At 41.8% G+C, this 26,782-nt stretch overlaps 1 protein-coding gene across 4 annotated transcripts in view; it reads right to left on the minus strand.

The window, feature by feature from the left end:
- ube3a (ubiquitin protein ligase E3A) overlaps positions 1-26,273 on the minus strand; it is a 38,426-nt gene extending 12,153 nt beyond the window's left edge. Inside the window, exons 1-5 of one of the 4 annotated variants that reach the window (XM_007891115.2) lie at positions 26,170-26,273; positions 13,937-13,981; positions 10,154-10,467; positions 6,870-8,119; positions 825-969 (exon numbers count right to left, since the gene is read on the minus strand). In XM_007891115.2, coding sequence (XP_007889306.2) covers positions 825-969; positions 6,870-8,119; positions 10,154-10,467; positions 13,937-13,981; positions 26,170-26,222 — 1,807 coding nt within the window. In that variant the 5' untranslated portion in view covers positions 26,223-26,273. Of the gene's footprint in view, positions 1-824; positions 970-6,869; positions 8,120-10,153; positions 10,468-12,948; positions 12,969-13,936; positions 13,982-26,169 lie in introns of those variants that run through there. The other 3 variants (XM_042334127.1, XM_042334129.1, XM_042334128.1) reach the window with 3 other exon arrangements.
- Positions 26,274-26,782: the final 509 nt, after the last annotated feature.

Genomic DNA, 26,782 nt, shown 5'->3' on the forward strand with positions numbered 1-26,782 from the left:
GTTGTTGTTGTTCTTGTTAAGGATGGGTATATTTTAATCTCTCCCACTGAACAGTAGAGAACAGTGAAACCCAGCACAAAGCAGCTCGTAAAGAATGTGAAGAGGGACTCTTGTACAAACCTCCGTGAATTATCCTCCTCAATACGGAGGAAGTTTAATTTAACAATTTAAATTTAATAGTGTCAATGATGCTACCATTTAAATAATGATAGTTGAATAATAATGCTATTATATTCTGCCCAACATTTTGTCTCATAGGGGCACTGAAAAAACAACACTTATTTCTCTTTTCTCAGAGCTAAATGCAATTGCTGTCTGGTGTCAGGCTAATGGGTTTTTCCCTGAGGCGATTCTCTCTCTCCTAATTATTTACTACTGTTAAGTTTAAGGCAGAAAGTATTTGGTAGAGATGGGTGGGGTTTGGCGGGAGTGGTGAAGGAAGGAACAGAAAGGAAAATAAACCTCTGAATTTGTTTTTCAGTAATAACCCACAGTTTGAATACAAACAAAGATATCCCCTTGTAACAGTTCTGTTTTATCCTCTAATTTCCACTCTCCCAAGGGGTGTGGTTCCAGTATCTCATCTAAATGACCATTTCTTCAAGGGCCGATTCCTCTCCCTCTATATTCCACAAGCAGAGTTCACCACGTCCACTGCCACCCTCTCCAAGCTTGAACACCATAGACCAGGGATCAAACTGGTGGTCTACACTGAACAGTGTTATATGTATTATATTATATATATATAAAAAGATACCAAGCCACATGCTGAACTATTGTTAATATACATTATGAAATGTAAAGCAAATAATTGAGATGCATACCGATATCAGGGTTGAAGATTTCTTCCACAACAAGTTGAAAAAATTCTTTGGAAACACCTCCTTCGTCCACACCTTGTTCTCCTTCAAACTCTACGTACAGCTGTTTCTTCAAGTCTGCAGGGTTTTCCATGGCAATCATCTCCAGCTATTGCAAACAGTTTAATGTTAATGGGTTATTCTCTCACAGCAAAGCTTCGACACCAAACATTTTCAACTATTTACACACTAACAGAAAAAGCAGTGGTTCTGACACTAAATGTAATGTGGCTTTGGTTGCTAATTATAACCATGTCATATTTATTAAAATTGGAATATACTATGTTGGTGTCTTCCATTCCATTTAGAACCTACCGGATCAGTTTGTTGCTAGAGTTGCTGGAAGACAACAAATGGGAATGCAAAAACATGGCCCTCACTGTCAAATCAACTTAAAGTGAAGGTTCAATTGTATTAAAAGTCAGCACATCAGGCGAGAGCTTTATAAAATTAAATTTAACACAATGGGGAACAGTAGTGCAAATAGCAATAATATCTGCACTGGTCCGAATCACTTTTTCCCTTCTACATTAGTCATACTACATTAACTACAGAAATCTGAATTTCAGTTTAGGCTCTGAATAGTGCGATACAGGAACATCAAGTACAAACTGCTGCAGCTCGTTCACTCTTCACAGCATTAGTCTGCAGGACTTATCACGAGGTTGACTCGGTACAATTCCTTAATCATGCAGAACTGTTCTTGTAAATTCCAAAAATAATTTTGCAGAAATAATTTTGCAATACGTTCCACCACCACAACAACAACTTGCAACTTATACAGTGCCCACCACGCAGGGTAGCGCCTCAGAGCGCTTGTAGCACAAACAGCTGCAGTTTGTTTCAAACATCTCAAGTTGTAATGGTTTGAATCCCATGCGTCAGAAATCAGAACGCACCATAAAATGTCAACATAATCCTACAAATTGGTTCAAACTGAAACAATTTGTGAATGAATATATAGGGGTGCATTATTTCACCAGTTCATTCACACTCACAAATACACGCGAACAATATATTTTGAAGTGGGGAGGAAGGGAGGCAATAAATTGTTGAGGAATGTACTCCAAAAATGCCTCTTTTTTGCAGTCTTCTGCACTGCGTTCTTTTGGTGTCCTCAGCATTGCCATTTTTATTTTATTTATATTTAGTTTATTTTTGGTTTCTGTATCAGTTCTGCATTAAAGAGCACTTTGAGGCACCTCTCGACGCGGAAGGCACTCTAATATAAATTGCATTGTGCTATATATAGTAATTTGATTCAATTAATTTGAAGCATTTTCATTACCACAGAACCAGAGCCATTTACTGCAAAGAGAGAACAGAAACGCATCTTGTGGATCAGCTGGTAGCTCTCCTGCCTCCGAGTCAGCACGTTGTGGGTTTAATGCCCTTTTTGGGGATTGCAACTCAGAGTCCAGGGTTGTACTCCAGCGCAATGCTGGAGGTGCCATTCTTCAGATAAGATGTTTAACCCGAGGTCCTGTCTATCTGTCCAGGTGGACATTAAAGATCCCACCGCACAATTCAAAAAGAGAACAACGACAACAACAAAATGACATGTGTGTGGCGCCTTTCACGTCGAGAGGATGTCCCAAGGTGCTGGACTGGACAATCAGTATTTCGGACCCGAGAGGGGGTCGGGATCGGGGAGGGCAGGGGGGCAATGAAGGAGAGTGATCAAAGGCACGGTTGAAGGAGGTAAGGGAGGGGGCGAGACAGAGGGACTGCGGAATGGAGTTCCAGAGGGTGGGGGCAGAGTGGCTGAAGGCCAGCCTGCCAATGATGGGGCGGGTGAGGCGGGGGGCATGAGCGGAGGGAGCGGGTAGGTTGGTAGGGGTTAGGAGGACGCAGAGGTAGGGAGGAGCAAGGCCATGGAGGATTTTGAAAGTGAGGACCGGGATCTTGAACTGAATCCTCTATGTGATGGGAAGCCAGTGGAGTCGGGGGAGGATGGGGTGATAGGCTCACAGAGTCTAGTGCGGAAGAGGACACGGGCTGCAGAGTTCGGGATGATCCCCAGCCTATGGAGGGAGGAGTTGGGGAGGCCGACAAGCAAGGAGCCAAGCCTGGATGCTATGAATGCAAGAATGAGGGTCTTGTCAGCCTGTGGTGTGAGACAGTGGCGGAGCTGGGCAATGCTGTGGAGGTGGGGGAAGGCAGAGCGGAATATGGCACAGATATAGGGAAGAAAAGCTAATTGAGGGTCAAACAAAATGCCAAGGTTCCAGACTGGCTCAGTGAGATGGAGTGCGCAACCATGGATGATGATGCAGTCAGTGCCTGAAGTGGAGGCGCTGATGGGAGCCAATCAGACCTCGGTCTTGTTGACATTCAACTGTAGAAAGTTTGGACTTGATTTGTGACATTCTGTCAGGACAGTCAAGGTCCAGGAATCAAGGGTGGAGGCAGAGAGGTAGAGTTGGGTGTCATCCGCATACATGTGGAAGTTGATCCTATGTCTGCGGATGATGTCACCAAGAGGAAGCATATAGATGTTGAAGAGGAGGGGACCAAGGACCGAGCCCTGAGGAACTCCGCACGAGATGGTGCGGGGGCTGGAGGAGAAACCGTTTGTGGAGATGAAGTGGAGACGATGTGAGAGGTAGGATCTGAGCCATTCAAGGACAGAACCATGAATGTTTCTCCCAGCGTCTTGGCCAGCAATTCTCCAGATGAATAAAAACAATTATCATTCACATCAGGGCTGTTTGTGGGACATTGCCTATGTGTAAATTATATGTAAATTAGCTATCGCAATCACCTACAAATTACAGTCATTACATTTGACAATTAATCTCTGAGATGTCCTCCTAACGTGAAGGCCAGTATATCAAATGTAAGGTTCATTATTATTTTAAGGAATATTTGGATAGTGCATTGACCTTATTGGAACAATAATAATCCTTGCATTTGATATTGAGCCTCATCACATTGTCGAGATGTCTCAAAGCACAGGATAGGATATACTATAAAGATCGACTGTATTTTGTGGGCGAAACTGACCATAAAAAGGATCTTTCTTTAAAATAAGTGTGTTAGTAATTAATGAGTTAAACCCCTGCAATACACTCAATAAAGTCAGTTCTCTTCAATGCATTAAGTATGCGTTATATAAAAAGCAATTTAGATTACATTGCCATCTCCATTATGCACTCCTAATGGAATATCTTCCTTCCAAAATATCACTACATTAGGTAAGTGTCAATTTATGGTCCATTACTGAACACTTCAGATTTTCTCAACACCAGAAACATGCATAAAAGTCTTGAGATCGACAGAGGAAGAGCTGTTGAACAAGGATAAAATTGGGGGGCAGGGGACCTCAGGTTTGTAATTACAGGATAATGTACAGATGGACATACAGGGAATTATCTATAAAACACTTCCCCTGGGGTGGGTAAAGGCATACCCATAACAGAAGAGTTTTTGTGGGGTTATGGAAAGTGTGGGCAAAGTATGTAAAGACTGCACCGATAGCCTTTCCTCATTCTGTGATTTGCATTCTTGACCTCATTCACTTGCAGATTTAAACAAAACAACGACAGGGAGAGGAGCCTGGGTTTGTGAGAAGGATAGAAGTATGTGGTTGGATGTACTGGGATATATTTATACAACCCTTTCTCCATGATGGGTTTTGTGTGGAAGGAGTCTGCTTGAAGGAACTCACAAAGAGGTTTTCCTCATTGCTGGATTTAGGCCCTTGACTCGTCCACTTGCATATTTTAAACAAGACCCGAGATCTTTAAAATTCACCTGAACCATCTAACAGACTGGATAATCTCCTGTAGCGTACTGGTTAGAGCGCTAGCCTCGCAAGCGAGATTCGATTCGGGTGGCTGCCACATTTTGCCCACAAAATGTAATAATAATAATCTTTGCATTTGATAAAGCGCTTTTCACGTCTCCTAGACGTCTCAAAGCGCTTCACAGAATATACTGTAAAGTGAATTGACCGTATATATGTGGCCCAACTGCGGCAGCCAATTGCGTACGGCAGTGTCCCACAAACAGTCGTGGATTGAAAATAACCAATTTATTTTTGGTTTTGGAGGATTAGGTGTGTGGAGTAAGGAAATTTGCCCAAGGTTTTGCCCTGCCCGGAATAGTACCCAGGTGTCTCACTTGCAAGGCGAGTGCTTAAACCACCTAACAGGACTCCACAGCTATAGACTCCACGGTCAATTGGAGTGAAGTGAATGTACAGTCAATTCACTTTACAATATGCTCTGAGAGGCACTTTAAGAAGTCTCAATGAAGTGATAAGGGGCTACATCAAACACATAGATTATTATCTATTATTAACCCTCTTCCTAAGGACTGCACCTCTAATAATGGTGTGCTGCATTAATCTTGGCCCTAGTATGGCAGTTGAGCCTTCAATTTCTGACTCGGAGACAAAAACGTTGCCACCTGAGGTAGACGTGTGCAAGTGGTTTTAAGTGCCGACATGTGGCTTGAGCCCACAACCTTCAGATTCACAGGTGAGAGTGCCAGCAAATAATCCAATAATTAAGACCATATTCCAAGCTTTCCTCCATATCATAATGGCTTTTAAGTCACATCTCAAGGGAAATAGAAATCGACAGCAGCACATTCATTCTTCAACCCGACTGCTACAAGATTAACTGCAAAGTGCAGTGCCTATTAGTAAGCAAACATGATGAGGAACGTGGAAGTAACAGTGCAAATCCCTTAAGCACAGACTGCTATAACGAGTTCAGGCCTATGATAGTACTTGAATTCCAAATCTTAACCAAACTGCTATATGGAATACAAATCAGAGAGTGACAACAGCAAAGTGCCTGGGAGCACGCACAGAAAACTGCTCCTGCCCTCTCCTCCAGGAAGGACCTGGTCTCCACTTAGCTCACTCCGTAACATAGCTAAGGTCAAAAAGTTAAGGGCGCAGAGCAATTAACCTGCAGAGTAGCATTCCATAGCCCCCACACCCTGGTACACCAACAAACAGCAGCTCCAAGTCACCAGCTTCAAATTCTTTCAGAACATTTTTAGAAATACAGCCACAAAATATTTCCTTCCACACAAGAAACTCAAAATTTCTACCAATTAATTTGGAAAGTCCTTCAAGAGCTCTTGACCGTCCACAATACGTTCATATAAATGCAATACTTTTAAAAGTCCTGGAACCACAAGTTGTACTTTGTGTAGAACTGTCAAGCACTTTGAGATGTCGTCATGACATGAAAAGCACCACAGGTGGAGATTGTATTGTCAATATTAGTCATCGGATGGTTCCTGCACCTTTTTTTTTAAATAAACACAGAAGTTGATGACTACATACATGCAAAAAAAACTAAAGTTCATGTCTCTTTCCTTCCAAACACCTGAAGTAACTCAAGGGATAGTTCAAAGAATGCACCATCCTGAAAGGAAGTCAGCTTCTCATGCGGATAGAACACTTACAGTGAGGAAGTGACAAATTAGTGCTGCCATATGCAATCTAGGCTGATATGCCAATGTAGTGCTGACTTGGGAAGCGGTGCATTGTCGGAGGTTCTACTGCTCAGATGAGAATTAAACTGAGGTTCGATCTGCTTATTCAGACGGATGTTCAAGGTCCCATGGCACTACCTGTAAAGAGGAGGGAGTCTCCTGGCCAACAGTTTGCAGTTAAATTGGTCGTTCATTTTATGGGACTTTGCTTTGTGCAAATAGGCTGCTGGTTCTCCTCCAAAGTCACTACACTTTACAGAAAACTCCATGAAGTGTTTCAAGACATATTGATGCAATAAGGTGCTAGATCAAATGCAAGGATTATTTTAAAACAATGGAGAACGGAAGCAAGTATTTTCTTTCCCCTTCCCTCCTCCCTCTACTGGAGTACAAGGAGAAGGACTCACTCTTTAGAACTAAACAGAATTTGTTTTCTTTTTGCAGATAAAAAAGGCATGTTCAGTCTTACTGCTTCTCTGCAGAATAATAAAACAATGCAACTCTATGAGGAATAATCTTTCCACAAATGCTTTTGAAAACAAAGGCACTTACCCGCACAAGTGCGTCATCAATGATGTGGTCACGCCTGACCTTAAGCCTTAGATACGGATTCAACTGCTGTCCCTGTACGAGGCTGTAGAGGACAGTGATCCGTCGCTCACTATACATACGTATCCTGTTGTCGTAGTAAAGTCCCAAGTTCTTGGTGACAGCGTTCAGAATGAAGGGGCACGTCATAAAGGAGAATTTATTTTCCGTCTCGACTTTGAAAAAAGTATAGTCTTTATCCATTTCTAGGACTTCGTTTAGTGGTTCATTAATAAATTCGTCAAAAGGGACAAGTGGCTTTCGGCAATCAATCGTTTTCACACCCAACTCGGTCTCAAGGGGGTCGACACGAGGTCCTTTTTTATTCCTTCGCTCTTCGCCCAGTAGTTCCTGAAGAGTGAGCTCGCTAGACTCTGCGATCGGTTCATCCTCCTCTTCCTCATTATGACCCGTGTCCACATCTCCTGCTATTATATTTGCATAGTGCATGATCTTTAAGCATTTCGTAGCAGCCACTATAGCATCGTCGTCATTCACCAGATTTCGACTGCTGAATTCATTACTTATGACTCTGTACGTAATGAGTTGCTGAAAGGTTTCCACCATTCGACGGATCTGCTCTGTGTTGTACTGTGACCACAGTCGGATCAACTTGGCTTGAGCTGGAAGGGGCAGTTTGCTCATTGCTTTGCAAAATAGGGGAAGGGCCATTTCCAGGTACTCCGGACTGTGGAGGTTGCTGTTCTCCATGACTATAATGAATAAGTTCAGATAGTTCGGATCCCTTAGGTACACATTATGATAAGTCAAATCACACTCCACATTTGGTGATAAGTACACCAATGCGTTAAGAAAGGCTGCCTCGATCTTCTCATTGGAAAGTAATTTACTGTAGACCCTTCTGACTGCGTCAATATCAACAGACACTTCACCAGGAGCTAATCTATGCACATTGTTGTCTCTTGTGTGTGTGCCCCCAGTGGTAGTGTGTGATGACGAGGCCACTGAATCGTCATCCATTGACCGTGCAGAGGCAGCCTTTTCCTCTTCATCCTCATCTTTATCCTCATCCTTTCCTTGAAGGGATTTCAACTCTTCCTTGGTGTGTTGCTTGGCCGTTCGAAAGCTCTGCACCAGAGCATCTGCGCTAGAGAAAACTTTACCGATAACACGAATCAACGGTGAATAATCTCCTCGTTCTCCACACAATTCCAGGATTTCATATACCTTTTCCTCTGTCAGGCAAGTCAAATCTAGAACAGACACAATGGCAAATGTGATTTGTATTATGCTGCTTAATCGCACAATCTAAAGAAACTACATTCCCTTTGGTTTAGTTAAAACTAACAAAATCATACAGTCAGGCAAAGAAAGAACCAAGTAAAGCTCATGATATCCAAACCAGAGAGTTCCATGTATGCCATCTATATGTGGAAATGTCCATGTCTAGAATGGAATGTGCACTCATTCCCTTTGCAGGGTTATACCCCAATTCACCTCTCTCTTCCACATGCTAATTTGCCTTGTGTCTACTATTGTGCAGTTTCAGATTTCCCGCTCCAGCCTTTTCTTTTAGTCCCACATTTGTAAAATACCTACCTCCCACTGATTACATAAATGACTAGTGAGAAAGCAACGGCGCGTGCACACTGCAGAACCATCCATGTTATGATCAATCATAGAAATGTTCAGCGCAGGAGGAGGTCATTTCGGCCGATCAAGTCTGCCCTGCTCCCCTCTTGAAACCCACAATGGACTCTCTCTCTTTACCATTTTAGTTGGCAGGGCAATCCACCTCTGAGTGAAAAATATTCTCCTGAACTCTCTGTTTGCCTTTCTGGTGCTATCTTATCTCTATGTGCCTCAGTCACTGACACCATAACAGTTCACTATCGTACTCTATGTTAGCCATAATGCCATTTAAAGCTAAGGATAAGCACCCAAATTCAGGACTCTTTTAAGAAGTTGTTACAGCAGTCAAAATTCAGAACTTAAATGAAAAGTTGTTCTTTTTAAAAACTGTAGTATTTAATGCAGTATTTTTTGGCACAAAACCTGCTATCATTTGTCAGAGTCAATTTTTCTCCCAATTTAACCGGGAATATTCATTTTTTTGTGGGATTTGGAGCTAGTTTTATGTGGCTTAATTCAAAGGAGGTAAAACAAAATCAAACATTAATAGGGTAAAATTGTAATGAACTTACGATTCTGTTTAAATGTGAACAAATATTGGCAACTTCAAAGTTGCTCCCATTCCAAAAACAAAATCAAACAACAACAAGATTACATTTCGCAGTGATGGCTAAGGCTAGAGACAAGACTGATGAAAAGTCTGCTTAAAAACAAAACTTGCTGAATTGGTAAGTGACTTTATAGAGCTTGTAGCTGCAAAGTTAATGTTCTGAACAAATTTAATGGTCTAACCATTAGCAGAATCGTTGATAAAACATCTCGCTTTCCAACATGTTAGGAAAAGGAATCGAGGGGGGAAAAAAAACACTCGAGAAATCTAAAAATACTGATTCGAAATTACATCTTAGATATCAGAATATGCATACATTAAAGATTTGTCTTTGACACAAATAAACCCATTATTATAGGCAGGATTTGGTTCAAAAGTAAAGACTAAGTTCAGGTCAAACGTTAGTGCTCACGGGCCAGCCGTCTGCAACAACAGCAACAACTTGTATTTATATAGTGACTTAAATAATGCCCGTCACGCAAGAGCGCCTGACAGTGGTAGTGCACGTCGCAAAGCCGGGGGAGGTGACCTTTAGCACAGTCGAAGAGGAAGGTCTTCAGCCGCGATCTGAAGATGGGGAAGAGGGGGCAAGGCGGAGGGATTGAGGGAGGGTGTTCCAGAGTTTCGGGGTGGGGTGGGTGGGGGGGGGCGGGGGGAATTAGTGACTTAAAGTCCCTCTTGTCCTTTCGCCTGCCCAAGTGCTGTCTTGTATTGGAACAATGGTGGGAAAATTGAATAAAATAAAACTATCGGCAGCACGTCATTCCAAAAGAAAACCCAAGAATATTCATTGTGGCAATCAGGACACAAAACCAGAATAGACCACATTGCATTATTTTTTTCTGTTCAGCAACAGGTACAGATGTAACAATTGAACCAAGTCAAGTTCACACGTAGAACTTGACTTAAATTCATTACTAATTGATTGTTATACTTTGCACCCTTAATACTTGGTCCCAAAGTTGCTCTCCCTAGCCACTTAGATATTTACTTAGAGGAATCAACTACATAGTATTTGGTAAGCAAAAGAACTTTTAATATTCACCTTTAAAATCATCTCTTTGACTTTGCGTTTCCCTCTTATTCATCTTCGTGTTTGTGCGACAGTTGCTGTTGAGGGAACTTTTCGTGCTGTTTTCTTTGTAGGCAGTGCTTGTTCCTTTCTTGGAAGGATGAGGATCACAGAGTTTTGCATTAATCTTAAAAAGCTCAAGGGCCTTTATGCCCGCGGCATTGTTATCCATACGGTGGAAATTTGGGCAGGAAGCACAAAAGTCATTCGTGCAGGCCTCATTTCCACAGCCCTCAGTTAACTGGTGGTAGTAGCGTTCTATTAGGTGCTTTGCAGCTGCTCGCTTCCTGTGGCAAACATTCAAAATGGTAGGCAAAGGGATTAGTACAGCCTTCAGATACCAAGCTCAGTGCAGCATTAGCACAGCAGTGTTTCATTTAAATGACTTGCGCAGCAACAGGTTGCCAAAGGTAAATATATAAAAAAAAGCTCTTAACAGCAGTGATAATTAAGGGGCAAATTAGAAACAATCCACTACTTTAAAATGTTTTCTACTAGATCTTTGGAGCAAGAAATTAACCACAATATGGCAATTTGTTATAGTTCACACCTACAATATGTAGATGTGTGTGCAAATAATCGTTAACAGGGTTGAACAAATGATTCAGGACCATTTGTTGTTGGCATAGTGCTCTTAAATGAAACATTGCAGAGGAACACACCAGCAGGGATCATTTCTTAAACAATGTGTACTAACAGATGGCTATAGGATGCCTAGTCCATGCATTGGCATTTCCATCTGACAAAGTCTCACCATTAGCAGAACCTTAATAAAACATCTTGTTCCCCAAATTTAAATACAGTGAATTTGTGGCAAGGTCCAATAATAGTACAGTAAAAACACCCCCTCAAAAAATTCATATCTAAGTTTCACATATTGTACACTTTGATAAAATGCCACAAACATGCACCTTGAATGAGATGTTAAACCAAGGTCCCATCTATTTGTTCAGGGTACATTAAGATCCTATGCCACCACTGGAACAGGGAAGAAGGTTTCTCCTGGTGTCCTCCCCAAATCAATTCGGTCATTCACTTCACAGTTGTTTGTGGGACTTTGCAGGAGTAAAAAGAAATGTCAAGTGCCCCATTTAATAAGGATTGCATTTAGAAATTTAGGTTAAGTCACACTGTGGAATACAGTACAACAGAAAAGATTTATGACCAGCCTAGACCACTACAAGTGACTCACCTAAGAAACTCTGAGCAGAAAGCCTGATATTAACTTCTCACCAGGGAGAGTTCTGCATGGGGAAAACGTCTCAAACTGACTGCCAATAGGTTGCTTTTAATATTAAAGTCGGAGTGGAGCAGCGGTCAAATCAATTGGGCCTGTCTGCATTTATGCTGCAGAGGTACAAATTGATGCATTGACAGCAGTGTCTCAATGTGGCTCAGTGGCCTCAGACTAAATTTATACCATGTATAAATGGTGCTTCAGTGCAGAAAGCCCAGCATAAACTAGGCATTAATCTGCATCTGAGTCATCTTAAAGTTGACCTGGGAATTCAGGATGCAGCTAGGAATTGCCAGCAGTGAAACAAATAGTTTCAATCCCCACTATTAATGTCCATTGAATGGGGACATACTAAGCAAAATAACTTCACTGAAACTGAGGAGGTTTTGGTGTTAAAACATAACTGCAATAATAAAACAATAACCACTAATAACACCAAATTATGAATTAATTTATGTATTAATGTATTTATCTGCCCATCCGCAAAGCAAAACTACATACAGATTGCACTAGTTTCCGTTAGTCACAAAAGCCACATGGTAAAATACAAACAAGCAGCCCATTACTGAAGCATTTTGTCTAAATATCTCCTTTAAATTATATACTGTATTTACTGTTGTAGGACAAAGACAAGAAATATCATCTATCTAGATGAAGTGTGAATTGCAGGATTCTACAAAGAGCCAGTTTGTGCCATAAAATCCATTAAATGTGTAAAATAAGTTGAAAGACCAAATTGGACCTTGGTTGGTTTGGAACTTGGAACACTGTTTGATCAGTCTAAGGAGCACTCTTGGCAGTGATCGAACAGACTGGATTTCCTTTCTGACACTGAATCGAACAGCAAGTCTTTACGGAAAAGTGATCTTGAGCTTGGGTCACTTGGATAAATTGAAGAGACATTTAAGAGGGGACCGAATAAAGGTAATTAAAGTTATAAAAGGGTTTGATAAGGTTAGCTTATCAAATAGGTTTCCTTCACTGGTTGAGGAGTCTGTCCAGGGGACACAAGTATAGGATAGCGACTAGAGGATCTAAAAGCGAGCTACTTCACGCAGAAGGTAGTGAGATTGTGAAACTCGCTGCCTGAAGTGGTGGAAGAAGGATATAAGGAGAAAAAAATGGGTGAAGACTCATGAGGCGTATAAATACACGCACAAACTGACTGACGGGCAGGTACCATTTCTGTGCTGATCCCTCTTTGTAAACCTCTGTAAATCTTTTGTCAATATGCGCCAACAGAATGCTTTTTGCTATTAAATGCGACAACAGTGACAAATCCTTTAGCTGAAGTTTGCAAAAACTTGCTGTGTAGGAAACTGCATGACCAAAAAGGTAATTGCTTGCAGTGACCGATGCTAAATTGACCAAAATTAAGACCTTGGTTGGCTGGTGTAGGAATGCGTGCTGAAGGAACAGCGTCCATAATTAAACAATTGCACTGATATAGCACCCCTCATGCTGGGCAGCATCTCAGAGTACTTAACATTGGCATAGCTTGACGCAGAGCCAGGCAGAGAGAGGCACTGACCATTGGAGTCCTGTAGCTCAGTGGTTAGAGCACTCGCTTTGCAAGCGAGAGACCTGAGTTCAATTCCAGGCAGAGGGCGAAACCTTGGGCAAGTTTCCTTACTCCACACAGAGCCTAATAATAATCCCTCCAAAACCAAAAACAATAATAAATTGGTCATTTTCAATCTACGACTGTTTGTGGGACATTGCTGTGCACAATTGGCTGCCGCGTTCGCCCACAAATATACAGTCAATTCACTTTACAGTGTGTTCTGTGAAGCGCTTTGGGACGTCCTCCCGACGTGAAAAGCGCTATATCAAATGCAAGGATTATTATTATTATTATTATTATGGTTGAAGAGGAACATCTTCAAGACTGGCAAGGAGGGGGTAAGGTGGAGTAATTGAGGCAGAGAGTTTCAGAGTCTTGGGGTATAGCAGTTGAAACAAATCTCGAGTTTAAACAAAACTTTTTTTAAAAAAAAGAAATGTTTAAACCCTAGCGACTTTCTGAAAGCATTTTAAGAGCAAACCGCAAATCCTTGCTGTGCACAGAGACACCACACAAATAAACTTGGACATTTATAGATAAGGGTGGGGAAGAACATCTGGTGCAAGCATAACAAGGAAAGATTGTAATAACAAATTTCTATTTTTTCCAACTTGTATGTTCAAGGCACACATGGGAGGCAAACAAGGCACCAAATGGAGCCAACTCAATCAAGGGCAGTGAAAAAGGGGTTTTTGGAGCCAGGGTTTGAATAAGATTAAATTGAGGCCTTTGATGGTGCTATACATTTTATAGCATTAAATCACAAAAAAATAGGAGAGCAGCTCCAGTGTTCCGGCCAACAACAACAACTTGCATTTATATAGCACCCCTCACCCGTGTAGTGTTTCAGAGCGCTTGACAGAGGCTAACAGTGCAAACTCTCCAACTGTCACTGCATGGAAATAGTTTATAAACAATCTTAGAAATGGGTGATCAAACTTTATAGATGACTCACATTCGGCTTGCTGTGTGGTTTTCTGCTAGAGCTTCTTCCTGTTCACTGTAATTACAAGTAAGCATTAACACAGTATTATTAGTCTAAATACAGATGAAAGATTTCACAGGTGATAATCATGAGGTTACATTGGTTTGTAGGCCCCATTGTTAACTACTTCCCATATAAGAGATGACTACTGTAGTCATTTATCATATATTTCAGATTTGATAACTCCCAACATCCTCTTTTGCTGGAAGGAGCGTTTAGGAAAATTATAGATACCTACACTTAATAATAATAATCCTTGCATTTGATATAGCGCTTTTCACGTCGGGAGGACGTCCCAAAGCGTTTCACAGAACACACTGTAAAGTGAATTGACTGTATATTTTTTGTGGGCGAACGCGGCAGCCAATTGCGCACAGCAATGTCCCACAAACAGTCGTAGATGAAAATGACCAATTTATTATTGTTTTTGGTTTTGGAGGGATTATTATTCAAAAGAATAATCCCTCCAAAACCAAATAATAAAATAATAAAGGGATTATTATTCACTTGATTCAAAAGGGCCTTTTTTACTATTAGCATGGAATTCTAATGTATTAAATCTAATCTCACAACCCAGAATAAAAAACATAGGCAGGAATGTGAACGCTGATACTACAGCAGGACTCATGAAATAGCAACAAGAAAATGGAAACCAACAAAATTAGGCAGATGTTCGTGTCATTAAGCTCTAAACAATAGCTTGTCTACAGACATGTATAGAAGGGATTAATCCCAACTATTTTTGTAAGGTGCTTCAGGAAAGAACATGCTTCAAGTGGAGTGAAATAAAACACACTCCACTACTCCATATTAGAGACAAGAAAGGAGAGTATTATTAGTTTGTAGAACTCTTGCCTCTGGATCACTTAAGCTTGACATTACACTGTGCACAAATTGGCTGCTGTGATCGCCTGCAAAATAAAGCCATTGCACTTCACAGTACATTTTGTGAAGTGTTTTGAGAAGTCATCCCGACCTGAAAGACGGTATCATCAATCATTTTAATGTTTTATAGAGTGGCTACTCAGCCAGCCGAGTTTACTCAGCGAATAATGCCGATGAGTTTAAATCTCTTAATCTTAGAATCCTAAATTTAAAAGAGGATTTCAGCACCAATTCCCTATCCAGCGACCACTACCTAAAATATGCACCAATGCCAAATGCAGATGGAACCAAAGCTTGGCTGCGAAAACCACCTCGAGTTCATTATCCAGCTTCACACATAAATGATCACTTGGGCAAAGTACTGGAAGACAATTGTGGAATATTACTACAATAAAATAAAAAATAAAGTCGGAATGTCTTCAGGGGGAACAGACAAGATTTTTAAAAAATTCTCTGGCTGTATAATAACAGATATCATGCAATGCTGTATTCAAATTATAGTTAACTAGGTGTACCTGTTGCAGCTACACTTGCAATCAAAGGAGCCAATGTGGAATGTAGATTGACACACAGACAGACATTTTATCTTTATTTATACTCATCTGGGAGGACTCCTGTGGGAGGACTCCTTTTGGGAGGACTCGGCGCTTTAAAAATGTCATTTTGTTGTTATTGCCGCGGCTTGGCTTCGTCTGTGTTCTTTATTTTGTTCCCGCCGCTTGGCTACGTGATTGCTCTGTGACGCACAATGCTACAGTGCCATGGTCAGCTGGCATGGCCATCAGGTATAACTACAGTGTGTGCATATATACATAGGTTCTCTGACGTATGATGCCACAGCAGCACTTTGACTCAGCAGCCACCAGGTGTAACTGCAGCGAAAACCCTAAACTGAAAATAACTCACGAAAGGAGATACCTGAAAACAAATATGCCTATGTCACTCTCAGATTCAACCTTTACAGTGAGGTATAAATCATGTCTCTACGTCAATCGGTTATTGAGATCTTTCTTGAAGCGCAGACAGACCTTGTTGTTTTATTACTATAAAACAGATTATGGCAAAATGTACAATCCAAGGAAAAAACAGGCAAAGAAGAAAATTGTTTTATATTCTGTTGATTCTTAGTAAGTACTAATGAAAAGCTCAGCCACAAAGCTACATTATTAGGTTTCAAATTCAGATCAATGACACTGACCTGCTCATGTTGTGATTATTATAGAACACCAATACATCAGAAGTGAAACTCAGATATTTCAACATTCGCCAGCTGCAACATAACTACAACTGAAGGGTGATTTACCAGCTCAGAGAGTTGCGAGGCTTAAGAAACGGAATAAATTGACTTCATGACTGTTCATGAAACACTTCAGTGTGCACACTGTCTGCCGTGTTAGCCTCAAATACACAGCCAGAAACTACATGTTACAGAAAAATCTTTGAGGTGCTTTGAGAGGTTGATACTACAAGAATTAAATCAAATGCAAAGATGATCAGTACCGATTCTCCCTAAACTCAAAAATGCAAATATTAATTTCCAGAACTATAAACCGAAAAAGGATTTCAAATGTCATTCCTCAGCTTAAACGACAAACGAATGTGTCTTTTTAAAAAAAAATTTGAGCAGTACCTTTAGAAATATAAATTTATACCAAGCTTTATTAGCTAATTCCAACCGTTAGCAAGCATTATTGTCTACACTCCGGGACGCTACCCCGCGTGAAGGGTGCTATAGAAAAGCAAGCTGTTGTATACATGACAGACCGCTGCTTTTCTGATACGAGTGACAATGAGGGGCATCAATGACAGTGGTACATTAGTAAGTAGTAAATTTGGAACTCTTCCTCAAAAGGCTGTGGATGCTGGATCCATTCAAATTTTTAGGACTGAGATAGATAGATTTTTGTTAGGTACGGGTATCAAGGGATATGGAGCATAGGTGGGTAATTTGAGTGGAGGTACAGATCAGCCATGATCTAATAGAATGGTGGAGCAGGCTCAAGGGGCTGGCCTACTTCTGTTCCTAAGTTCCTATGCACAAAGAAAGTTTTTGTCCCACCAATGGTAGAAAAATGTAATTTTCTAGACTTCTTACTTCCACAAACTAGTTAAAAGTTTGTTATATTTGTTCTATCGCAGCTGAATCACTTCATTTGAATTCGGTCATTTAATTCACGATAGTTTGTGGGACAATTGGCTGCTGGGTTTTGCCCCAAAAATACACTGCTGATTCACCTTGCAATATAATCTGTGAAGCACTTTGAGACGTCTCAACGATGTGATACGGCGCTATATCAAATGCAAGGATTATTATTATCTGGACTGATTTTTAAATTCAGATTTCTATGGAAGTCAGACTTCAATGGAAATTGTTGCAATCTAGAGATAAAGCAGTGAATCTGTGTAAATTTACACCAGCTCACCTGAAAGTTCATAAGTGCTGAATAGTCATTTTATCTAAAAGTACCAATGAAATGTGGGATGATAAATACAAATCCAGATCTAGGGATGGTGATTTTTGAAGAGAAACCCAACATATTAAGCAATAAACTCCACTTACATTACAACGGATCTGTACCATTTAGCAATTTAATTATTCCATTATGCCTCAAAAAGTTTCTCCTTTTAAAGTGATGAGAGGGAGAAAAGGAATGGTTAATCATCATTCCATTCTGCAAACTTTATGTAGAAACTTTTTTTCCGTCTCCTCGAGTATTTAAATGCTTAGTGGAAAATATCTATTTTAGCCACTCATCCATATATGCAAAACCTCTTTTCTGAACTATCGTTGTATAAGCATTATAATGTTTAAAGCTGGCACAGAACAAGCATTTCAAGAGCTTGAATTCCAAATAAGTGTGGAAAGAGAAAAGCCAATTAGCCAATAAGATCAGCTCTCCCCAGACACTGTACAATTTGCTCCCATCTAACTCACTTGATCATGCGCAGAGAATAAGATACAAGTAAAATTCTGAATACTCTTGAGTCTTGAAGGTAATTGAGCACAATTTCAAAGCTTTCAACCACACAATTTAATCCCGATGAAGTGCTCTGACCAACACCAACTTCGAGCTAAGCAACACCAACAACTTGCATCTATATAGCGCCCTTCACGCCAGATGGCGTTTCGGAGCACTTAACAGTGGTGAAGCCCGATGCCGAGCTGGGGAGGTGACCGTAGGCATGGTCGAAGAGGAAGGTCTTCAAGTGCTACCTGAAAATGGGGAGGGGGCAAGGCGAAAGTTTGAGGGAGAGAGTTCCATAGCTTCAAGGCATAGTGGTTGAAAGCACGGCCGCTGATGGTGCGACGGAGAGTTCGAGGGACAAGGCAGAGGCCGGAGCCAGTCGAGCGGAGGCAGCAGGTAGTAGTGTAGAGAGAGAGCTGTCCTGTAAAAGTCCTCCCACCAAGCTGAAGGCAAATGTGTGTCCCAGATAGCTGAAGAGAAAACTGAGGCTTGGGGCGACAGCTGCTGGAAGGTGTTGCCTGGAGTCAGTTCGTGAACCACGTTTCTACATCCAGTGCTCGGGACCCACCTTGACTGGTTGCTGCTTAAGCTCCGCACCAACAACTGGTGGACCCAACGCTCAATGAGAAGGGATGCGTGTCCAAGCCGTGGGCAGGAAGGTGGTGGCAATGCTCTCGCGCATTTTGTGCAGAGCTGTGTTGCAGGGTGTTTTTGTACCTACCATCCATCTAGTGAGGTTCAAACCCCACGCTTGTCAGATGTCAAATGGCCAACTAATGACTATCCTTCTGGGGGGGGTGGTTGAGCGGAGAAGACAGCTTAGTGGGATCTCCTTGGAGCTGAACTGGCTCCAATATAACACGTTTGGTACAGTACAGCACTCTATAAACTGTGAAACTTGTTACTTAGAGCTAATTATAGAACATTTTCAAAGCACATATTTGTCTCATGTCCCCTGGCCCTGACGCATCTCACTCTATCCAGGCTTTCCAATCTGTCTCCGAGACCCACGCGCTCTCCCAGCTGTCTTCTTCTGTCCCAACTTGCTGATCTGTCATGCTGTTGGGTACGTTGTCCCAGATCTCTGTCTTGGCTCTGAGTTTTATCTCAGCTCAGGCCTCTTAATCTCTCTCTTGATACAAGCTGCCAATCAGAGACAGCAGCAAAAAGATCGCTGCTGCTGACAGCGAGGGAAATTTTCTATTCAGAAACATATGTATGAGAGGAAGACAGGAAGAGATAAGCATGGTAGAAATATGAATAAAAAGGGTTGGAAAGTCATTGAAACAGCAGCAATAATGTGCATAAACAACAACAAGTTAGTTTAAGTCAGTTTAGAGGCCACCCACTTAACTTTTACCAAAATTAAGGTAGCAAATTTGCATTTGTCCATTACATGTCATCAACAAATGTATGTATTTACAAAAGGCAAAATACTGCAGATGCTGGAAATCTGCGCCAGCAACTTCTGTTTTTTTATTAAATGTACATATTTATTATTTAAATACCATACCCAGCATCTTAACAGAGATCCACTTTAGCTATTCATACCACTAACTCCTGTCCCAACATTCTTATACTTGAGCTTTGTTGCTTTCTTGATATTTATAATACAGGAGAAACCTCAGTCCCCTGGGCCCAACAGTTCAGAGGCTTGTGGTAAAAGCAAAATATTAATAATAGCCAAATTCAGGATAGTTAGATCATCACTGCACAGCAAGTGACATCAGCACAAGACCGCACTTTTTATTGCAGCATGAGAGATGATACAAAAAGCATAATTTGATAAATTAATTTGTTTCTTTGTAATTGCATATTTTAGTACATGCACATCCATTGATGCACTACTAAAGTACTCAAGAGCCTACTAATGTGTGCAAATTCTACAAGTCAAAACAGGTTAACAGGACTTGTAATTTGGACTATTAGAGAAGTCCTCCAACTGCTCCTGTTCTATAATAAGAATCCTTGCATTTGATATAGCACCTCATCACGTCATTGAGACATCTCAAAGCGCTTCACAGGATATTTTGTAAAGTGGATTAACTGCGTATTTTGTGGGCGTAACACGGCGGCCAATTGCACAGAGCAGTGTCCCACAAACAGTTATGGATTGAATAATTTATTTTTTGAAAAGGGATTACTGCCTCCGAAAGCCATCCGCCAATCCTACTTACTGCTAGGTTAACAGAGACATGTTAAGTAAGAAGACGTCCCTGAGATTTCGTCTCGGAAACTTTTTAAATTACAATCTTAATTACTATTGGTATACATACCACCAGTTCGTATTCCCCACCTTTGGAATATCTCCAGATATTGCAGGGTTCGTTGTTGTGAGGTTCAACTACAAATAACTTGCAGAAAACCTAAGCAGTAGTGGCTGGTTACTACTGAAGCTGAGGATTTGAACCTGATGAATTGATAAGGCAATAACAAGAGGTTCAAATTCAATTTTGGCCATCTTTTTTTCTCTTCTAACATTCTTCACACTACAATTTCACACAAATTAATTTAGTCTGAGTCCTGGCCTCAACCATTCTTCCAAGTACGAGTAAACCATCCATTCACATCTTCAAGACTGAGGTGGATAGCTATTTGTTAGGTTAGGGTATTTTGCCCACAAAACACACAGTCATGACACTTTACATTCAATCCTGTGAAACGTTTTGATATCACGAGAGAACGTAATAAGACACTATATCAAATGCACAGATTATTTATTATATTAAGGGATACTGTACAGATCAGCCACAATCTTATAGAATGGCGGAACAGGCGCGAGGAGCTGAATGGGCTACTCCTGTTTCTATGCTTAAACCAGAACTTTAAGGTGCTTTGCAGGCTGTAGTATACACCCAGCTAATAATTTAGTGTGTGTTTTTTTTAAATGCAGGTACTTGTGCTGCTAATACTACAATTTTCCATTTGGGTTATTGCCACGGTGTAATATCACGTGCTGTATTATGAGGTGGAATGTGTAGTGCCGATCAATGTGGTTTATAACTTTCAGGTGACCTCTGATTAGGACACTGATGCAAACAAGTGTTACTGGGATGTTCTGAATTATATAAAAATAATAATAAATTGGTCACTCAATCCACGACTGATTGAGGGACAATGCTGTGCACTACTGGCTACCACATTTTTCCGACAAAGTACACAGTCAATTAACTTTAGAGTATACTTTATGAAGCGCTTTGAGACGTCTAAACGATGTGATAAGGCGCTATATCAAATGACCAAGGCTTGGGGCCCAGAGATAGTGTTGGGTTACTCCTGGTGCTTAACCAGCTCAAACCCTGTTTGCCATTGAGTAATAAGCGTCCCAGTGCTTGTCCAGTTGTAAGCATCTTATCTATTAGGAATTTGGCTTGCAGCATTAAAATGAGCCAAGTTCTGCTGATAAGTTAGTCTGGCTGGACCATTACCTGCCTGGCTCAGCACTCAAACAACCAAGACTACCCCAGATCTGTCTATATCAAGTTCGGATGAGTCTTAACTTTCTGCAGCTGAATGTCAAAAAAGACTGAAACCATCTTGTTTGGATCTTGCATGCCTCTAATACGACAAACTTTCCTGGCTGGTCGAGCCTCATTTGAATTTCAAATCCCCTTACCTGGTCTTCAAAACTTCTACAGTCTCACTCCAGCTCTCTCTCTCTTCAAAAACATTTGTTTTTAGTTCACACATTTAAATATTTCTCTGATTGGTATCACTACTGTTATTTCTGTCGAGTTGATACATTATTGTATGCGTCACTATACAAAATGTGTGTAACTTTACGTACAAGAATAACTCAGGCAAGCAAGATAAGCAGCTCAATATTTGATAGTAATATAAATCAAATCAAGAAGAATTAATGCACTATTCTACAAACAATTTCAAATCTGCTGAAGGCTTGGCCATAGAAAATCCAATAGTGAATAAATCTCCAGAATAAGATTGGCCAGAAATGCTACAAAATCACCTAAAAAATACGACCCATTTGTGGATGCAATGCCTCTGTCGTTACACATGTAAATTGACAGTACATTCTTCTAGTGCATAATCAGATTGGTTCAGGCACCCTTAACTTGTATCAGTCTTCTACAGAACAAATGCATTTGAGTCAATTATACGTAAACCACATGTTTACTGACACAGTCCCATTATTTTATCTACATAAGAATTTGCTAGGCGAAAGAAAACCAAAGTCCATCCAGTTCACCTTCCACCATCCTGGCAGTCGCTTGAATAAGGAAACTTGTTCCTTATTCAAGTGTTGCATAAGAAACTAACCCCTGCGTACTCTCGCTTGCGAGGCGAGGGTGTTAACCACTACACTACGGTACTATACACCCATAGTTTTTGTATAATGTATATACAATTCAGCTCAAAGAACGTTTTAGAGCCATTGCACTGTGAATGGGAGGCCCAACAAGTATCAGCAGTGTCAAGCCCTGCTCTTGAGCAGTTCAACGTTGATTGAGTGTTGGGAATAGAAACTTGGTGGGAGGTGCAGTGTGCATCACAAATCTGCTTCTTAAGGCAGCTTTCTCATACAGAGGTGACAACTCTGTACTTATCACCTTGCTGAAAGGCACATTGTGGACGGAAAAGGGGGAAAGTAACTTTTCTTACAAGTATCTTCCAGCATTGTTAGAAAATGATTTTATTTTATTTTTAAGGAAAACTCCTTGTATTTTAGGAGCCTGTGGATCTATCTGCCTCCTATACTACCAGGCTGTACCAGAAAATTACACAAGGTACCTTATCTTATTGAAATACGCACTTTGGACCAGTTTGGGGAGCTGATCTGGACCCACCCAACCCTGGGAAAGTACAGTACTTAAACATACTCGCCAAGTTCAGTGAGCTTGGATTATTTCCCAGGTTAGTCAAATGAGCCTATCTCCATTAAATTAAAGAGTTGCTCCAAGACTCACAAGTCTCCTCCCCATTTAGTGATATCAGAGTAACAGCCTTGCAATACAGGAGGCGCTCTCGTTAATCCAGGAAACACGAGCATTTCCCACTTTTAAAATTTCCACTTTTTGAAAAATAAACACAATTAGCTAGATAAGTATTTTAAACAAAGTCTCTTGAACTGCACCGCCACCTTAGCAATCTATAATTTACTCTAAGCGTGAAGTTGCAGTAGTTACTCCCTTGCAACCAAAAGATTACTGCTCCCAGTCTTACACTAAGATTTCTGGGAAAATGAAGCCAGCTGGTTGTGATTGGAAATTCTCTGCATTCTCAAGTCCAATCTAACATTTTCAAACAGACATTTAGAGTGAATTTGTGGCATCTGCGTTGCTCAAAATGACACACTAAAGTGCTTTTCACATTGGGAAGATGCCTCAAAGCGACACACACTTTCGATTTAAGATAAATCCCACATTGCCATTCTCTCCTCGCAAGGCAAAAAGCTCTTACCAAATCTCCAAGACATTTGACTCATTTCTGGTATTGCTAATTCACCCATTAATCACATATCAATACTTGATTTGAATAATCCAATGTGCAGATAATCTCAGTAACTTTGACTGTTATCTTTGGTCAACTGGTGCCTGACGCATGCGGAAGAACATGACCATACAAAGCCGACAGAGTTCCAAGTATGCATGCCACCTACAAGTGGAAATTTCCCTGCATCTGTATTGCAACTCTGCCCGGGGGGGAAATCAGCAAATTATTAGATGTTGGTTGTTAATCACAGAGTGTGCGTTGGGGTACTGCTGCGGTTTAACCAGCTAAAACTGCATAGCTTGCCATTAACACCACACTCTGGCAAGCTTCCCATTGCTTGTCCTGCTTGGATTATCCTACCATAAGGGCTTTGACTTTAGTTTTGGTCAGTCTGATGTTTGCCACATGAAGAAACCCTTTACCATACTTAGAGTAACCAACCTGAGTTCCACATTCCCAAAATATTTATTGGAATGGAAATGTGCACTGTCACCCACGAGGCACACATCCTGTTTACCTAGTTCTGAAGATTAAGCGCAGGTTGGCAAGAGCCAAGGCTTTGGGACCCCAGAATGTACGTTGAGGTACCGCTGGAGTCTAAACAGCTAAAATCGCATAATTTGCCTTTAAGAGCTCAGTTTGGCAAGCTTTCCTGTTGCTTTCCCCAGCTGGTTCCACCTTACTGTTTAGGGTTTTAGCTTGTAGGGTTAACAGGGGCTGAGTGGAAAGAGTCCCTGCTTCCAATTATTGCCCTGCCAAGTCCTGCTGATGTGCCAGGCTGACTGGGCTGAACAGCAGTGCCCTTGAGTACTGCGGACCCAGCTTAATAATAATAATCATCAGAGGAAGACCCTCTGCTCCATCCCCAGGAGCTCAGCTTGACTTGTAAGCCACGCCTCAGCTTGACTTGTAAGCAACGCCTGCTTGGCTCTTAATATTTTCCAAAATTAGATAAGCAGAAAGAGTTTGCATTTCATTCCAGACACAGGGAAATCTCCACGTGTAGGTAGCACACTTATGTGAAACACTCAAGTCTGGTTTGATACTCACTAGCACAGCGATGGGCTTCCGCATGCATCACCCGAAACCCGCGAACCAGAAAATAAACCTCGTCAATTTGGGGAGACTGTTTAGGACAACAGTAGCTTCACAAGCCACATTTGGTGACCAGTTTCACACTCTTGCAGTCACTCTGTATGGACCAAACTTTTAAAAAGAAAATTGATAAAACAACTAACCTGACAATGCTTAAATTGAACCCGAGCACAATGCATGCAATTTTACTCTTCTCAGAGAGCACAACAGAAATGTCGCTTATTTTTCTTCGAAAGGTTTACTTGTCAGATAACAATGTACAATCCTTGCATTTGGTATAGTGCCTTATCAGACAAGTAGAATAAAATGCATTTTTCAGGACAATAGGTTTGTCTTATGACCAGATTAATCACAACACATACTCTGTCAATTGCAAACTCTGAAATTGGCCCATTTGTTGTTTCAAACATGTGCTTCAGGACTCCTTGGAATAACAATTTCCTTTGTACAATTGCAAGAGCTTTCAGAAGTGCAAAAAGTCCACAACTCAGAAACACAGTTGGTTTTAAGCAAAAATAAAAATGCCTCAAACTCACCCAAGATTCAACCCTAACCCTACATGTGCCAAGACGTGATACAATTTTAACACTGATTATACCAATCCTGATTAATACCGCCAGTTATGGACAAATTTACAACTGCATAAAAAGTTCCACAATCATTAACATCCAAAAAAGCGCACATCGCTAATGTGCTCAAACCAAAATTACATCACATTTCAAATCAATTATATGTTTCCTTATCATACCAGACAAAATAAAAACACTAGTTCTTACTCACACTTAATCCCCTTGCTCCCCTCCCCAAAAGAGCCCTTGTGAGTAACTTCTGTACACATTTCTACGCACCAAATATTTGATTAGAAGAGGGAGAGAAGAGCTGAGACCTGGGGTGCCATACACAATGTGCATTTCAAGGGAAGGGATAAAAGAGAGGTGGGGGTGGGAAATCAACTGAACAACTCCTGCTCCCAATTATTTAACAAGTAGCAGTTAAAAAGAATAGAAACAAGTGGTAAGACGGTTTACAGAAGAAATCTCTTCCTCCTTTCCCTGCAGGACGTTTCCTCTGATAAGATCTGGAGTGAGCGCCCTGTCCGGAGTGACCACAGGGACCTCAGGAAGGGGAACCAGGAGAGGAGGGAGGGAGGTTAGAATAATAATAATAATAATCCTTGCATTTGATGTAGTGCCTTATCACTTACACCCCTTATAATCCTTTCAAAAATAAATTAGAAAAATAATAAATCGGTCACTCAATCCGCGACTGTTTATGGGACACTGTGCGCACGTATTCGCTGCTGTGTTTCACCCACAAAATACATTCAATTCACTTTACGGTAGAATGATAATAATCCTCGCCTTTGACACAGCGCCTTATCACGTCCTCGAGACGTCTCAAAGCGCTTCACAGAGCGTACTGTAAAGTGAACTGACCGTGGCCCTGGTATTCTGTGAAGCGCTGCGAGACGTCTCGAAGGCACGATCGGGCGCTGTATAAAATGCAAGGATTATCATCACCGTCGTCGCCGTCATCGCCGTCAAAGAGGGCGGGAAAGCGCTTCCCAGAAATATACACTGTGAAGTGGATTGATTTGACTTGTGTGTCATTTCGTGGGCAGAGAAACGGGGGTCCCACAAACAGGGGGCGGTGGGGGGGGGGGGGAGGGGGGGATTGAGATGGGACAGTAACAGCTGCGAAAGAGAGAAAAAGAGAGACACACACACAGAGAGAGAGAGAGAGAGAGAGAAAGCAGACGGGGCTTTTGACAACACAAGTCCCACATCACTCCCACATCACACCCACCTGGCGTCGGCCACTGATGGCGCACACTGCGAGGGCTGCTCGGCGGAATTCATGCGAAGGCGGCTGGGAGGGAGGGAGAGGGGGAGAGAGAGAGAGAGGGAAGGAGGGAGAGGGAGAGAGAGAGAGGAGAGGGAGGGAGAGAGCACAGGCGGGAGGAGGTGAATGTCCCGGTGTGACAAGGCCTCGAGGCCTCTGTCCCTCCTCCCCCAGGCGGTGACCCTGACCTCGGGGCCTCGGGGCCTGTGCAGCCGCCGCCGCCTCGGTCTCTCCTTGGCTGAGCGGCGGGAAGGCGAGAGAGAGAGTGAGTGCGAGAGAGAGTGAGTGAGAGAGGAATAAAAGAAGAGGTGGTGTGTGTGTGTGGTGGGTGTGTGTGTGTGTGTGTGTGTTTAGCGGCGGCCTCCCTCCCGCTGTCTGTGTTGGTGCCGCGGCGGCCGCTGCCCCTCCTCCCCGCTCCGCTCCGCCATCTTTACCCGGCCTGCCCCGCGCCGAGCCCCGCGCACTGCGCACCCGGCCCCGCGCACTTAAAGGGACACCCACCACCAGTGCCACACCTCCACCTCCTCCTCCTCCCATTCATACCCCACCCACACACTGCACCCAACCCCATCATCAC

The sequence above is a fragment of the Callorhinchus milii genome, unplaced genomic scaffold, assembly GCF_018977255.1.
Source record: "Callorhinchus milii isolate IMCB2004 unplaced genomic scaffold, IMCB_Cmil_1.0 Scaffold4, whole genome shotgun sequence".
NCBI classification, from domain to species: Eukaryota; Metazoa; Chordata; class Chondrichthyes; order Chimaeriformes; family Callorhinchidae; genus Callorhinchus; species Callorhinchus milii.